General features: G+C 42.7%; 1 protein-coding gene across 1 annotated transcript in view; it reads left to right on the top strand.

Moving 5' to 3' along the window:
- The first annotated feature begins 10180 nt into the window (after positions 1–10180).
- NOTCH2 (notch receptor 2) overlaps positions 10181–14579 on the top strand; it is a 175103-nt gene continuing 170704 nt past the window's right edge. Inside the window, exon 1 of the mRNA XM_086392157.1 lies at positions 10181–10517. Within this exon, the coding sequence (XP_086248283.1) occupies positions 10445–10517 (73 nt within the window). The 5' untranslated portion in view covers positions 10181–10444. The remainder of the gene's footprint in view (positions 10518–14579) is intronic.

Genomic DNA, 14579 nt, shown 5'->3' with positions numbered 1-14579 from the left:
CTAACAGAAGCAGAAGATATTAAGAAGAGGTGGCAAGAATACATAGAAGAACTGTACAAAAAAGAGCTTCAGGACCCAGATAATCACAACGGTGTGATCACTCACCTAGAGCCAGACATCCCGGAATGTGAAGTCAAATGGGCCCTAGAAAGCATCACTATGAACAAAGCTAGTGGAGGTGATGGAATTCCAGTTGAGCTATTTCAAATCCTGAAAGATGATGCTGTGAAAGTGTTGCATTCAATATGCCATCAAATTTGGAAAACTCAGCAGTGGCCACAGGACTGGAAAAGGTCAGTTTTCATTCCAATCCCAAAGAAAGGCAATGCCAAAGAATGCTCAAACTACAGCACAATTACACTCATCTCACACGCTAGTAAAGTAATGCTCAAAATTCTCCAAGCCAGGCTTCAGCAATACGTGAACCATGAACTTCAAGATGTTCAAGCTGGTTTTAGAAAAGGTACAGGAACCAGAGAACAAATTGCCAACATCCACTGGATCATGGAAAAAGCAAGAGAGTTCCAGAAAAACATCTATTTCTGCTTTATTGACTATGCCAAAGCCTTTGACTGTGTGGATCACAGTAAACTGTGGAAAATTCTGAAAGAGATGGGAATACCAGACCACCTGACCTGCCTCTTGAGAAACCTATATGCAGGTCAGGAAGCAACAGTTAGAACTGGACATGGAACAACAGACTGGTTCCAAATAGGAAAAGGAGTACGTCAAGGCTGTATATTGTCACCCTGCTTTATTTAACTTATATGCAGAGTACATCATGAGAAACGCTGGGCTGGAAGAAGCACAAGCTGGAATCAAGATTGCTGGGAGAAATATCAATAACTTCAGATATGCAGATGACACCACCCTTATGGCAGAAAGTGAAGAGGAACTCAAAAGCCTCTTGATGAAAGTGAAAGAGGAGAGTGAAAAAGTTGGCTTAAAGCTCAACATTCAGAAAACTAAGATCATGGCATCTGATCCCATCATTTCATGGGAAATAGATGGGGAAACAGTGGAAACTGTGACAGACTTTATTTTTTGGGGCTCCAAAACCACTGCAGATGGTGACTGCAGCCATGAAATTAAAAGACGCTTACTCCTTGGAAGGAAAGTTATGACCAACCTAGATAGCATATTCAAAAGCAGAGACATTACTTTGACAACAAAGGTCCATCAAGGCTATGGTTTTTCCAGTGGTCATGTATGGATGTGAGAGTTGGACTGTGAAGAAAGCTGAGCGCGAAGAATTGATGCTTTTGAACTGTGGTGTTGGAGAAGACTCTTGAGAGTCCCTTGGACTGCAAGGAGATCCAACCAGCCCATCCTAAAGGAGATCAGTCCTGGGTGTTCTTTGGAAGGACTGATGCTAAAGCTGAAACTCCAATACTTTGGCCACCTCATGCAAAGAGTTGACTCATTGGAAAAGACCCTGATTCTGGGAGGGATTGGGGCAGGAGGAGAAGGGGATGAAAGAGAATGAGATGGCTGGATGGCATCACCAACTCGAAGGACATGAGTCTGAGTGAACTCCAGGAGTTGGTGATGGACAGGGAGGCCTGGTGTGCTGTGATTCATGAAGCCACAAAGAGTTGGACATGACTGATGGATTGAACTGAACTGAAGTAGCCAAGAATGCAGGATTGATTATAACTATTTGAAATGTCATATGAAGGAACAACTGAATAAATATACCAAAATGCTATCAGTGGTGGTATTGCAGGTGATTTTCCCTTAATTTTTAGATAGATATATATATAGTTTTGGGCTTCCCTGATAGCTAAGTTGATAAAGAATCTGCCTGCAATGCAGGAGACCCTGGTTCAATTCCTGGGTTGGGAAGATACCCTGGAGAACGGATAGGTTACCCACTCCAGTATTCTTGGGCTTCTCTTGTGGCTCAGCTGGTAAAAAATCAGCCTGCAATGAGTGAGACCTGGGTTCGATCCCTGGGTTGGGAAGATCCTCTGGAGAAGGGAAAGGCTACCTATTCCAGTATTCTGGCCTGGAGAATTCCATGGACTGTATAGTTCACGGGGTGGCAAGGAGTCAGATGTGACTGAGTGACTTTCACTTTCATATAGTTTATACTTTTAAAAAGATATGGCAATAAATAGAACTGGTTCTTTCTCTCCTGGATTTGTCTCTTATTAGGTACACATAGAAGGCAGTATTTCAGAATAAAAAGTTGTCGTGTGGAACCAGCCTACATAATTGTCTGACCTTCTCTTATGTGGGAGGCAGAAGCAGGGAAATAAAGTCCTTGAGATGCCCTAGGGTTTGAGGCTGACAAGCAAGATATTGGGCATCATGCTATAGGGGAGCACAAGGGAGGTATACGATTAAGCTCTGTCTCACAAGAAGCTTGGGAGACCAGGCTTAAAATAAATGAGATGAGGACAACTTATTCACTTCTTAAGTTGGTGGTCTGAACAATAGATGGGATTGGATCTCTCAGGCAGAGACTTGTGGGCAGGAATATATACCATGCTGAAGTCAACCGTGTGCCACTGGAGGTGGTCAGCTACATGGGCTGTGCCATTGCTTGGCAGGTGTGATCCTGGGCAAATTCTCAGACTCCACTTTGTGAAGTAGGAGTAATAATGACTACTCATAAGCTGGCTGGAGCATTATAAACAATCAAGCAGGTAAATTGCTGGATGTAGGGCCGGACACTCAGGAAGTGCTCCATAAATGTGAACTGCTGTTATCATTACTAATGATTGTTGTTATTATTATCTATAAATATTTATGATGGAGGAAACTGATTTAGAGTAGGGGCACTCTGAGTTATTGGGAGGGACTTCTGGGAGGTGTCCTGAGTGAGGGTCTCTTTTACCTCTAGAATGATGCTGTGGCTTCACCCCTGCCCTTTAGGAGGGAAGAGGTGGCAGTGTAAGGAGGAACTCCACACTGGTTCTTCTTTTTCTAGTGTTCGTGCTACTTCCCCACTTCTACGCAGGTGCATATTACTCCAGGGCACTCTTTCACCTTCCTCTCCCACTCTTCCGTTCTGTGTTTCTTCTCTTCAACTCTTCTTACTTCCCTTTTCTTCTCAAAACCCCAAGTCGTGGACGACCAAGGAACTCTATTAAATCTTGCATGTTGCAAGTTGGCCTTTTCAAAACTTGAAATCTGCCTACTAATTCCAGCACTTGGAGCTTGCAGAAGTCAGTTTGTGTTCATCCTATCTACTCCTTCACTTACTTACCAATATGTCTATTCCCCCAACCATTGTCTTGAGTAAATACTCTGAAATTATAGTCATCAGTAGATAGGCAAATATTCCAGACCATAGGAGTTCAAATAAAGAAGGCTCTTTTGAGCTAACTATATCTTGCAAAATAAACCAATGGATGTTGTAAACTGTCCACAGAGCTTTTCTCAGCAATGAGGTATACTTTCCTGGACTCAGATATAGATCCTAATGTGGAAAACATTCTCTGTCTCGCTAGCATCTGTTCTTCTTTTCTTGCTTAAGCTTTGAGTAAGTGTGATACAAGGGATAGAGTCAGTGGTTTGAAAGAAAAACAATTAGGCCTGTGGTCTGAGCAAGAGAACAGAGTATTCGTATTACACTGTTCTTAACAGAAATCAGAATAATAAAAAACAACAACAAGTTTGTATCTAGCAGATCCACCTACTGAATTCCAAGTTCACAGTCCACCCCACACTGGCAAATAATAATGATGTACTTTCAGCTTTGTTGGAAACTCTATTAGTATATATTTACAAGGTCATTATCTTCAGCAACAGATACCTACTCTGAGCCCAGCAATTACCACCTCTGTCTCTGCACACATTAGCACACATACACACCACTGATTTGTACTTTCCTATAAAATTACTCTTTCTCTTTTTAATTAGAATGTTTTCAGAGCAAACCCCATCGTTAAGGCCATGTACACTTCCATTGTAAATACCTGCTGCCACCCATTAATTATCTCCTGATGAATTACTCTAGAAGGAACTTTTTTTATGCTTACTTTCCTTACTCTCCATGCTCCCGTCCTCATACTTAGTTATTAACTACTTTGAATTCCACATTAGTGGACTTGGATATGAGCTGCATTCAGATAGTTTAAAACATTTTTCCAGACTTCAAGGTGGAAACTTTCTGTATGCCTGGACCTCACTGCTCAAGAATTTCTTGGCTAATTGTGAGGGAAGAAAATAAGAATACTGGGTGGAAACAACTGCATAGTTTATGAGAACAAACACCTTAACATTTCACAAATATCCGGAGTTGCATAACCATTTTAGTGACTGAAACACTGCAACTCATCCAATAATATTGTGGTTTGATAATTGCACATTTGTGGACTTATGCTGTTCTTGAACTAGGGTCACATGCTGATACACACAGTTTAATTCTCTTTTACATCATTATATATAAAAAGTATATACTCATTTGACACTGAAGCATAAAATATTGATACTTAAAAGAAAATTTTAAGTCAGGAATGCTCTAAAGTGAGCATTCTCATACTAACTTTCCTGCTTATCTCATGGATAGCAGGGAATTTTGGATTGCTAATTAAGTTTCATAAGTGATATTTTCATACGGTATGTAGTACATACATATGTAGAAGATTTAACTATAAAAGGATAATCTTAAATTTTCCTCTCCTTGACATCAATTAAATTGAGATAATCACATTTCTAAAAGGGCAAAAATATGTCAAGGAGCTCACATTACAATTTCTTATATTACCCATTTGGATCTTTGTGCAGCTGAAAGGTCTGACTGCCTCCTAATTCTCAGAGCTAGTTTAAACCTTGAGATTAACTCCTGCCTTCTGTAACTTATCCTTTGTTTGGCCAAACTCATGGACCTCTCAGAATGTGTCTTTATTGGACACTTATTCCATGCAAGAGGTAGAACTGACTACTGTGGGATTATAAATATGGATAAGAAATGGCTCTTCTGTTTATACCATTTACAGTCCAGTTGTATAGGCCACCTCAGGTCATTTCCATAGTGCTGGATAGAGACAAGACGAATTGAAAGCAGCCTCAGAATTCATCCCAGTGTTCTCTACTTTCCCATAGCCCATAGCGCTTTATCACTGCTGTCGTTACGTTGTCTGTATGTTGGCCTCCCCCACTGCGCTGTGATCTCTGGAGAACAGGGACAGGGGGCTGATTCCTGTCTGCACTGCCATGGAGTCAAGGACATGTTTTGCAGAGGGTAGGCTCTCAAAAAATGCCTTTAAAGAATGCATTCCCTTGCTTAGGTTTCCTAGTTATAAGTAGGTCGGTTTGTTCTGTTCCAAAATGGAAGTGATACGAAGCTGTGTCCAGACCTCTGCCCAGAGGTCCCCACCCTAAATATTATTTTGGATGTGCTTCACAGGGCTGCAGATGGGATAGTGGAATGAGACAATAAGAAATCAGAAAGAGTCGGGTTTTTGTCTCAGCTCTGTCACCAATTACTTCTATAACCTCAGGCAAGACACTTAAATGCTCTATCTCAGTTTCTTCATCTGTAAAATGGATAATAATGACTGGCTTGGCTATTTCCCACGACTGCTTTGAGGATCAAATGAGATAATATACTTAAAAGTGTTTTGGAAAGCCTAAAGCACTGCACGAATGCAAGGCATTATTTTCCAAAAAAATCTTCCTTTTAATCCCTGCTTCCACAAACATTTCATTACACATTCCTGGGTTCCTGGGTTGTATGGTGAGATGTATAGAGTAGCTTGATATATCAAGGTATGAAGTAGATTGATATATCAACCTATGCTTGATATGTACTACAGAATCTCTTCTTCAACGTGTATAGTGTTTAACTAATTCAGCATTGGATTGTCCAAACACCTAAGCTTTCTGTCAGCATTGTACCTCTCCCCAATTCATATATATATATACACATATACTTTTCATTAAACATTTATTTAAGACAGGTACTGTTGAGCACTTATGTGTAATAACTACTATACTACAAACTGGGGCAAAATAGACAAATAACACAGGATCTCTGCCATTGAGGCTTTTTTCAGCTTATTGGATCTGAGAGAATAAATTGAGAACCAAGTGCCTAATTCTGCATTTATCTTGGGAGGCAATTTTATGTGTGAGTTATAATTAGTAAAGACATATATGTATATTTTCAGTTTTGGCAAAACCAAAACTAGTGGTGGTTTTATTCACATTTTTCTACTGCTGATGGTCTGTAGATTTTAGTTTGGTCTTGGAGACTGAGTTTTTTCCCTAGATGAAAGTTTGTGGGATCTCATTTTCCTATCTATCAGTCAAATTATAGAAATTTAAGAAATGGCAGTAACTCTGTTTAGTTACAGGATCACCTGAATATTTTCCTGCCAGTTCCTCCTATACAGTAGAATTTGCTTTGACTAGAAGCATTGTCCTTGGGGGAAGGCCATTCCCCAATCTAGTTGAGTATTTAAACTGCTGAATACATTTTGGGTTGACATCACCAGGTAGATCCTGGCATCTTATGTCCTCAGATGTACCTCAAGATGGTGGTGTTTGGAGACGCCACCACAAGACCCCTGGTTTCTGATACGGATCATCTAAATGCACACAGTGGAATTTAGGTTTAGCTTTGGGGATAGACCAATAGCAGAAAGCATATTTCAGTGCAGTTCCATTCTGGTAATCAGTCAGGCTCCTCCCAGCTCTCCTTAAAGCAGTCAACAGCCATGGCTGCTACTCTGCTGAACAGTTTTCTCACTTCAGCTACATTGCTCTTTTGCCTACTTATCTACTCCACCAAACCTCCTTTTCCTTCTCCTGTCATTCCTATATCTGGGAATAGCTCAGTATACTTCAAGACACTGAGGTCACTGCTGACTCCTTGGTCTACCCTTCCTCTCTCACCTAAGCAGTTACTGGTCTTAGGAGTCAATGCTGGTCTTTTCTGTACATCTGGAGCCCCTGTCTAAGTTCTTATCTACCTGCTGTAGGGAATAATCTCTCATCTCTATTGTCCACCTACCTCTATGCTTGTTCCCTGTGCTTGATATAGATTAGACCTCCAACCATGAGAAATTGTCTCTTCTTTACCTCATTCATCTTCTGGTCCTCCAGTTCTTAGTCCAGCTATTGCGGTCTGCCAGGAATCTTTCCCTGACCACCCCTGTTCTGGGACATGACACACAGTCCCTCAGCTGTGAACTCACAACATTCCACTTGTCACATTGGATATTGTCAGTCATTAATACTTGTCTCTCTTTCTTTATCCCTCAACTCCTCATATAATATTTAGACCATGGTAAATATTCACCAAAATGTCAGTTGATGGGTTAAACTTACTTGCTCTCATCTCCCAGTCTTTGCTGATTCCAGTTTCTTCCCTTGATTTTTCAGCTCCCTTTTTGTTTCATTTTTAGCAATTTATATCCATAGCTTTTTTCAAAACACATTCTTTCAAATACCTCTTCAGTCATAGCCTTCTATTTCCATTCAGAATATTTACTCTGTATTACTTTTGTCCTTATGGGGTCCTATGCAATAAATTTAACACAATAACAAATCCAACAAAATTTATATGTGAACAAAATAATTGCTTTTCTTGAAACAGTCACCTTGAGAAATCACATACTTATTTTAATAATGTTGTCATAGCCACAGTCATTTCTGGAGCTCCTCTTTGGGGGTGATTACTTTTTACATTCTTCTGGCATATTTTAATAGTGACAAATCTAATCTTTGCAGGTGATTTTGAAAATTTGTATACAGCCAAGTCATTAAGAATGGTATTTAGTGAGTAAGACAAATGATCAAGCTGGTAACCCCATAGGTCAACAGCTAAAAAGTAATGTTATCGACTCTTTCTGAACACATTTGTAGAAGGGAAATTCCAAAACTATTTTGACTAATTATGTTATTTTTGAAAAGAGTTTCTAGCATCTCAAGCTGACTACTTTCAATAATAGCACTCACTTCTCTATTATAAAGTGCTTATTAAAATCCAGTTTGGAACTTCACAGACCTGTGATTATACTTGTTTTATTACACTTGTTTGGCATTGTTTTATTGTACATTCTAGTTCTTATGTGGGGCTTCCCTGATGGCTCAGACAGTAAAGAATATACCTGCAGTGCAGGAGACCTGGGTTTGATCCCTGGGTTGGGAAGACCTCCTGGAGAAGGGAATGGCTACTCACTCCAGTATTCTTGCCTAGAGGATTTCATGGGCAGAGGAGCCTGGTGGGATACAGTTCATGGGGTTGCATGTAATAGATACTGGGAATGAATAAGGCCATGGTCCTTGCCCATAAGAACTTCTGATCTGGTTGGGAAGATAGAAACACAAACGATCTTGTGTGAAAAAATAGATAACAGTGGAAGATAAAGAAGCAGTGCAGTGGAGGGACTGTCTGCGGGGTACAAATTCATCACAGTGTCTGTAGATCCTTCTCAGGACTGAAGGATGAATGATTAGAAGTTCACCAAGAGGAAGAGGGAAGGGGGCTACAAGAGTCATTCCAAATCTGGGGACAGAAGGTACAGAGATTGAAACAAGAAGTTATGTTTGGGGGAATCTCAAGTCATTCAATACTGTTAATGTGTAAAGTTCACAGTGGGGCTGGGAGGATAAGATTTGGAGCCCAGTCAAGTAAGGGCCTTATATTTACTATTTTTAGAAGTTTGGCTCCCTATAGGAGCCAGAGAGAGGCTCTGTGGGTAAGATTCCCCTTCCCAACAGGATATAAACTCCCACATCCAATTAGTAATAGAGGTTTGCCTCCCCCCCCCCCAATTTTTTTCCCTTCTTTTCCATTCTGGCATTTACCTCCTTACTGCAGGCCTTCATCACACCATGCCTGGACTGTTTCACAAGCTCCTGACTAGTCCTTGGACTCCAATTCACCTTTTGCTCCTGACAGTCAATTTTGCACAGGCTTATCAAGCAACCTTTCTTTCCTTCAAGTCTTACTCCTGTTCAAAAACCTTCAGTGGTTTTCTATGACCTGAGAGATAACCGTACCCTCCATCCCCTGCTTGTCAGTCAAGGACCTGCATAATCTGGTCCCAACCTCCTCTCCCTCCTTGACTCTGGTCATTGCTAATAATGCCAGACTCATCTACTGATTCTCTTATTTGCTTTCATGATGGCTCTCGAATGGAATGCTATGCTCACACAAACTTTTTGTTTATTTCAGTTCTTTTCTTACAATAACAAGCCCACTTGTACCCATACCTGATCACATCCCCCACTCTCCTGTCAGGAAAGTAAGCATTATTTTGGTTATATTCTCTTACTATGTACTGTGTGGTATGCATCCATAAATAATATAGTTTTTCTTTGTATCTCCTTGTTAGCTTTTTAAAACTATCACTTTATCTCTATCTCTCTAGATAAATCTCATATTTATCTCTATCTATGAATATAGTCTTTTCAATTGTACTACATTTCAGTTTTAAAATATACCATACATTATTCATCCATTTCTTCATGGGTGGGCATTTAGTTTGTTTCCAAGTTTCAGATATTATCATCTTACAATGGGATATCCTTAGCTGATCTCCTTGTCCTATGCAAATTTTACTAACTTTTTAAGATTCTGCTTTCATCCCAGCTCCGCCATGAAAGAAGCAGCAAAGTCTCGGTCCTCAAAGCTAGCTTGTGCATCATGTGTCTTTAGTATCAGCCCATTGTACCAGGCACACTGCGGCACACTGCTACACAAAGTAAGGTACTTAAGAAATGTTTGCTAAATGAATGACTGAATGAATGAAGGGTGCAATACAGCCCATTCGATGGCTCTGCTCATTTTAAATGGACTTTGGCGCCTTGGCTCCCATAGCCTTCTTTGACAGCACTGGTCCTTCTCTGTCCCATTCCTCCAGCTAGCCGGGGAGTGTGTGGATGTGTGGTTGTATATGGGCGATACCCATCTCGCTGGATGATGTCTGTCTCTCCCGGAAAGTTCACTACCCTAGTGATTCAAGTTCAGAGTCCTAACACAACCCCTGGCAAAGGCCCGGCCCTGAGAGACGCTCCAGCGCCGAGTGAGTTAAGGCGCGTCCGGACTCGACGCGGGTTGGCAAGCCTGGGGGGGTGTCTGAGGACTCATAGTAGATCCCTCCGCGCGCAGCCCGGGCCGGCGCTTCTTCCTGCGGGAAACCCCTGGGTGCCGAAGGCGGCGGGGCCTGGCCGCGGCGACAGCGGGGCGGGGTTTGAGGTGGGAGGAGGCGGCCGAGGCGGAAGGACACACGAGGCTGCTTCGCTGCACACCCGAGAAAGTTTCAGCCAAACTTCGGGCGGCGGCTGTGGCGGCGGCCCAGGAACGGCGGACTTGGGGTGCGGGCAGTGGAGACACTGAAGTCTGAGCTTCGGGGCGCCGCGCGAGGCCGTGAGCCGCGGAAGTAGGAGGAGGGGAGGAAAAAGTGGGGGCTCCCCTGTCGGGACCCCCTCCCCATGTGGATCTGCCCAGGCGGCGGCGGCGGAGGAGGAGGCGAACGAGAAGATGCCCGCCCTGCGCCCCGCTCCGCTGTGGGCGCTGCTGGCACTGTGGCTGTGCCGCGCGGCCCCGGCGCGTGGTGAGTATCCGACCGAGGGGTGCTGTCCCCGGCTCCCCGGCTCACGCCCCTCTGGCCCGGCTGGCCACCTGGGGCGACCATTCCCATCCTTCCGTCCTCCACTTGGCGAGAAGGCCGGGCTCGGCCGTCGGCGTGCAGTGAGGCCACTTAGTTCCTAAAGTTTGGACAGCATCGGACCGCTCCCTGGGTGCGCCCCCTCCCCCTCGCCCCTCGCCGCCTGCAGCTCCCCACGCCTTTGGGTCCCACACACGCCTCCTCGGCCGGAGGGAGGCCGGGCAGCAAGCCTCAGCAGCTCCCTTTTTTGGAGCACTTGAGTTCGGGGATTGGGGAAATTTCGCCCATTTGGCTCCGTGTTTCCTGGGGTCGGGGGAGAGCGGGGGGCGGGCTGCCTGGGACAACCATCGCCAGCCGCGGACCGCAGATGGGCTGAGCGCAGGAATGCCAGATTCTGGCGTGGAGGGAGCGGGGGCAGGGCGTCCCAGCCCAGCGGCTTGCACCTTCACAGCCAGACTCAGCAATGCTGAAGGAAGGCCGACGGCGTGAATGGGTGGGTTTGGTTTGGATGGGGACAGGCTTTTGCTGCGCGCCCGAGTTCTGACGCTCTTGAGTTCCACGGTTCCCCACGAATCCGATGTGTAAAGTTTGGCTCGAGTCTTTGAAAGGTGGAAGCAGGAGCAGTAGGAAAACTGGTGTGGCTGCATGCTGAGCCACATGATTTAAAAATCTCTACTGCTGTTATTCTTTCCGAGGCGCAGAGCTCGGGCGCAGTTTCAGAGTCTGTGTCCAGCCTCAGGAATGTGGTGTGACGATCACCAACTCCTCCAACCTGGCAGCAGCTAAGGCTGTTCTTTTGGCATGGTTGGGGGTGGGGCAGGGGCGGGTGAAGAAGAGTGGATACGTTAATTCAAAGTGGTGCCTTCCAGAGCTTCTTTTTGGTTGGATATCTGCAACAGTCTTTCTGAACACGGTTGGATCGTGGAAAGGAAATCCAATCGTATCTTACCCATCCCACCCACAATCGTAGAATCCAAATTTCTTTCCATACTGTTTCGTGGAAAGAACCTGGGCTTTGGAGCTCTGCGCTTTAATCCTAGGTTCAAATCCAGCTCTGTTGTATGAACTCACCAATAAAATGGGAATGAAATTACTCAACTAATAGGATTAATTAAGAGAATGTATATTACACTGGTGGCAGTCAAAAGGTATTCAGAAAGTCCTTTGCAGGCAGGACTGTGTTTTTTTTTTTTTTGTGAACTCTCTGCTTCCAGTGGGATGGTGGCTTGTGCATGTTTGTTGAACTGAAAGTGGCCCCTTCTTTTCCTAGCTTAATCTGAAGAAAGTTTTACCTTTACCAAAAAACTTAGTACTTGAGCTATGACTCTTTGCAAAGAGAAAGTAATGAAGATGATGGGCTTTAGAAAGATTTGCTCTTTGTACATTGTTAACAGGCAGTCGACATGCCAATCACAGATGTTGAAAAGACATCAAAGTTATTTATCACAGTGCTGGGTTGTTCAACACCAAACCTTTCTTGGAAAGTTCAAAGTCCATACACCTCCCGGTCCCTAAGAATTTCAGAAGTGGACCAAGGTGCTGTGTGATGATGAACCAAAACATATGATAGTATTTTTGCCTTTCCTTTTTCTTTGAGCGAAAGCTTTAGTAAAGTGTAAATTTAGGATAGAGGAATATAAACAATGGGCTAGTCTGAACATTATAATCCTTGGTCTACCATTAGCTTGTTTTAGTAAATTATCTTCATGTTCTGTCATCTCATCTATGAAAGAGAACCAGAAATCACTTATTTAGAGAGTTGGAGGGAATAATATGTTTCCAAAGTGATTTGCTAAATTAAGTGTTTAATGATAAGACATGTCAGGAATAGGATAACTGATACACAGGGCTTCTCTCATTTTAGGACCTATACTTCTGCCCTGATGAGGTACTGCTCTTACTAGCTAGCTTTCAGATGGACAAGCTGAGTGTTAGTGTTAGCTCAAAGACAGGATTTAGATATTTTGATTTCTAGACAGGTGTTCTTCAGAAGCTAAACTACATGGGAATGGAAGAGATTAAAAAGCCCTTTTCTTGGTACAGATCTTGAAACTTTTCAGAGTCTAGTAGTGAAAGCTTCTTGAATCTTCTCAATTTATTATCATTGTGTTTTGCCAAGGTATCAATTATAACACACCCTTTTAAACTTTTGAGTGTTCCTGTATTTGGCTAGTGGCCAGTTGTTAATTTAAACATGACTGAATTCCTGAAGCAGGGAGCTGTCAACCCATCTGTCTGATTGTCTAAACAGCTATCCAAGACCACCCCTTGCTCCTTGTTTTCTTTTGCTTTGCAATGGGAAGTCACTCCCTGGTTTTGGTGCCTGCTACACGATTTCTCAGTTGAATTCTTCTCTTGCTTTTAAAAAAAATCACAAAGAGTAATTGTTTATTCTTTCAGATGAAGATAAAATTTACCCTAGAACTTGTTTCTTCTTATTCTTTCTGTTTTATTATTATTTCTTTTTGGGGAGGGAGGATGAGAGTGAATTTTTTTTTAGTCTCTCTTTTTCCTGATGTTTTTGATTTTTTAAAACTATCTACCCACATTCTTGATATCTCTGTGCCATTCCCACTCTGCTGCCTCTTCTGTGAGCTGCTTATAGCCTCGAACAGTAGCTTTTGGTTCACCTGAACTGTAGTTGCTGACTTCAGGACCTTTAGAAAATGTTTGAATTCAGTGGGATATGCTTGGATGCTTCAGACCAGCCTTACAATACATTTAAAAAATATCACACCCACAGAAATTCTATTTTGCCCACAAAATTTGCATTGATCTAGTTCCCACTCTCTGATGCCATTCCTAGTGGTCTCTCTCCTTACCTGGTCCACTGTGATGGAACAGAGCTCCACATCCTGGCTGCATCAACGTCATCTGGGCTGCCTCTTGGCCTCAACATCCAAGGATTCTGGCACAGTAGGTCTGAAATTCCGTATTTTGAGATTCTGTATTTTTCAAGGTTTACAGGTGATTCTGGTGCAGTAACTTGGTTGGAGCCCAGTCATATTTCATTATTCTCCAGCAGGTGTGTACCTGGGGTCTTTGCTTTTTAATGTTAATAATTTCCAGAACGAATGTGTTCTTAATCAGCCATTCCAGTTTTTAACCCTTCTGACTCCCAAAGATTTTTTAAATTGGTGACATAAAAGCTGTAGAGTAAATAATATCTTATATAAGAAATAACAAGTACTGTTTCATCTTGTTCATCTGAGCACAGTGGGTCCACATTGTCTCTTTAGAAGGGCTTCTTATATATATTTACATGATATTATTATAAACTGCCCCCTTCCTTTCTTCTCTGTTATCTGTTTTTCTTCAAGTTTCATTCATATGTATCATTTTTGGACACTTTGTCTATTGGTCCTTAATGGTTTTAGGGCAAAAAATTCTAAGCTATGATTTGAACGAGAATATAATCAGATTTTACATTATACTGATACTGTGCATACACTTTTAAGTGCTTCCTTTCTTGATATCTCTTGAACCACAACTTAACCTTTTATTTCACTCCCACTCTTTCCTTATTCTCCTTCTTTCATCTTTCCTTTCTCTGAAGATGACTTGAAGCCAAAGGATTTTCTTCTCCTCTACTTTTCTTTCTTTATCTGTCTGCCATATGCATTGTATTTGGGGAGGTTCACTGGTCTAGGAGCCAGAAGACCAAAATTTTTCCTCCAGGTCAGCTGTTAATTAGTCTTGTGATCCTGTGGGAGGGGCACTACTTTGGTCCTCCATTTGCTTAGGCACTTTGTTCATAATCACTGAGCCCATTATGGACACGTTGAGACAAGAGTCTCTCTCCTGTGGTCCTCAGTCTAGTGCCTTGTCCACTCTCCACACCTCTTCCATCTTTCGTATGAATGAGCTCATGCACACACACACAAATCCTCAAGTGCTTATTGTTAGTGTGCCTCTTGAGGAGAAGAATTGTGTCTTTTCATTTGTGTTTGTTCTAACACCCCACCCATCCATGGGGTCGCGAAGAGTCGGATGAGACTGAGTGCACAC

This window comes from Bos grunniens, chromosome 3, assembly GCF_055505025.1.
Source record: "Bos grunniens cultivar Pamir isolate PY7600 chromosome 3, Bosgru_T2T1.0, whole genome shotgun sequence".
Classification (NCBI taxonomy): domain Eukaryota; kingdom Metazoa; phylum Chordata; class Mammalia; order Artiodactyla; family Bovidae; genus Bos; species Bos grunniens.
Note: the sequence above shows the minus strand (reverse complement) of the source record. Positions and strands in the feature narration are given on the sequence as shown.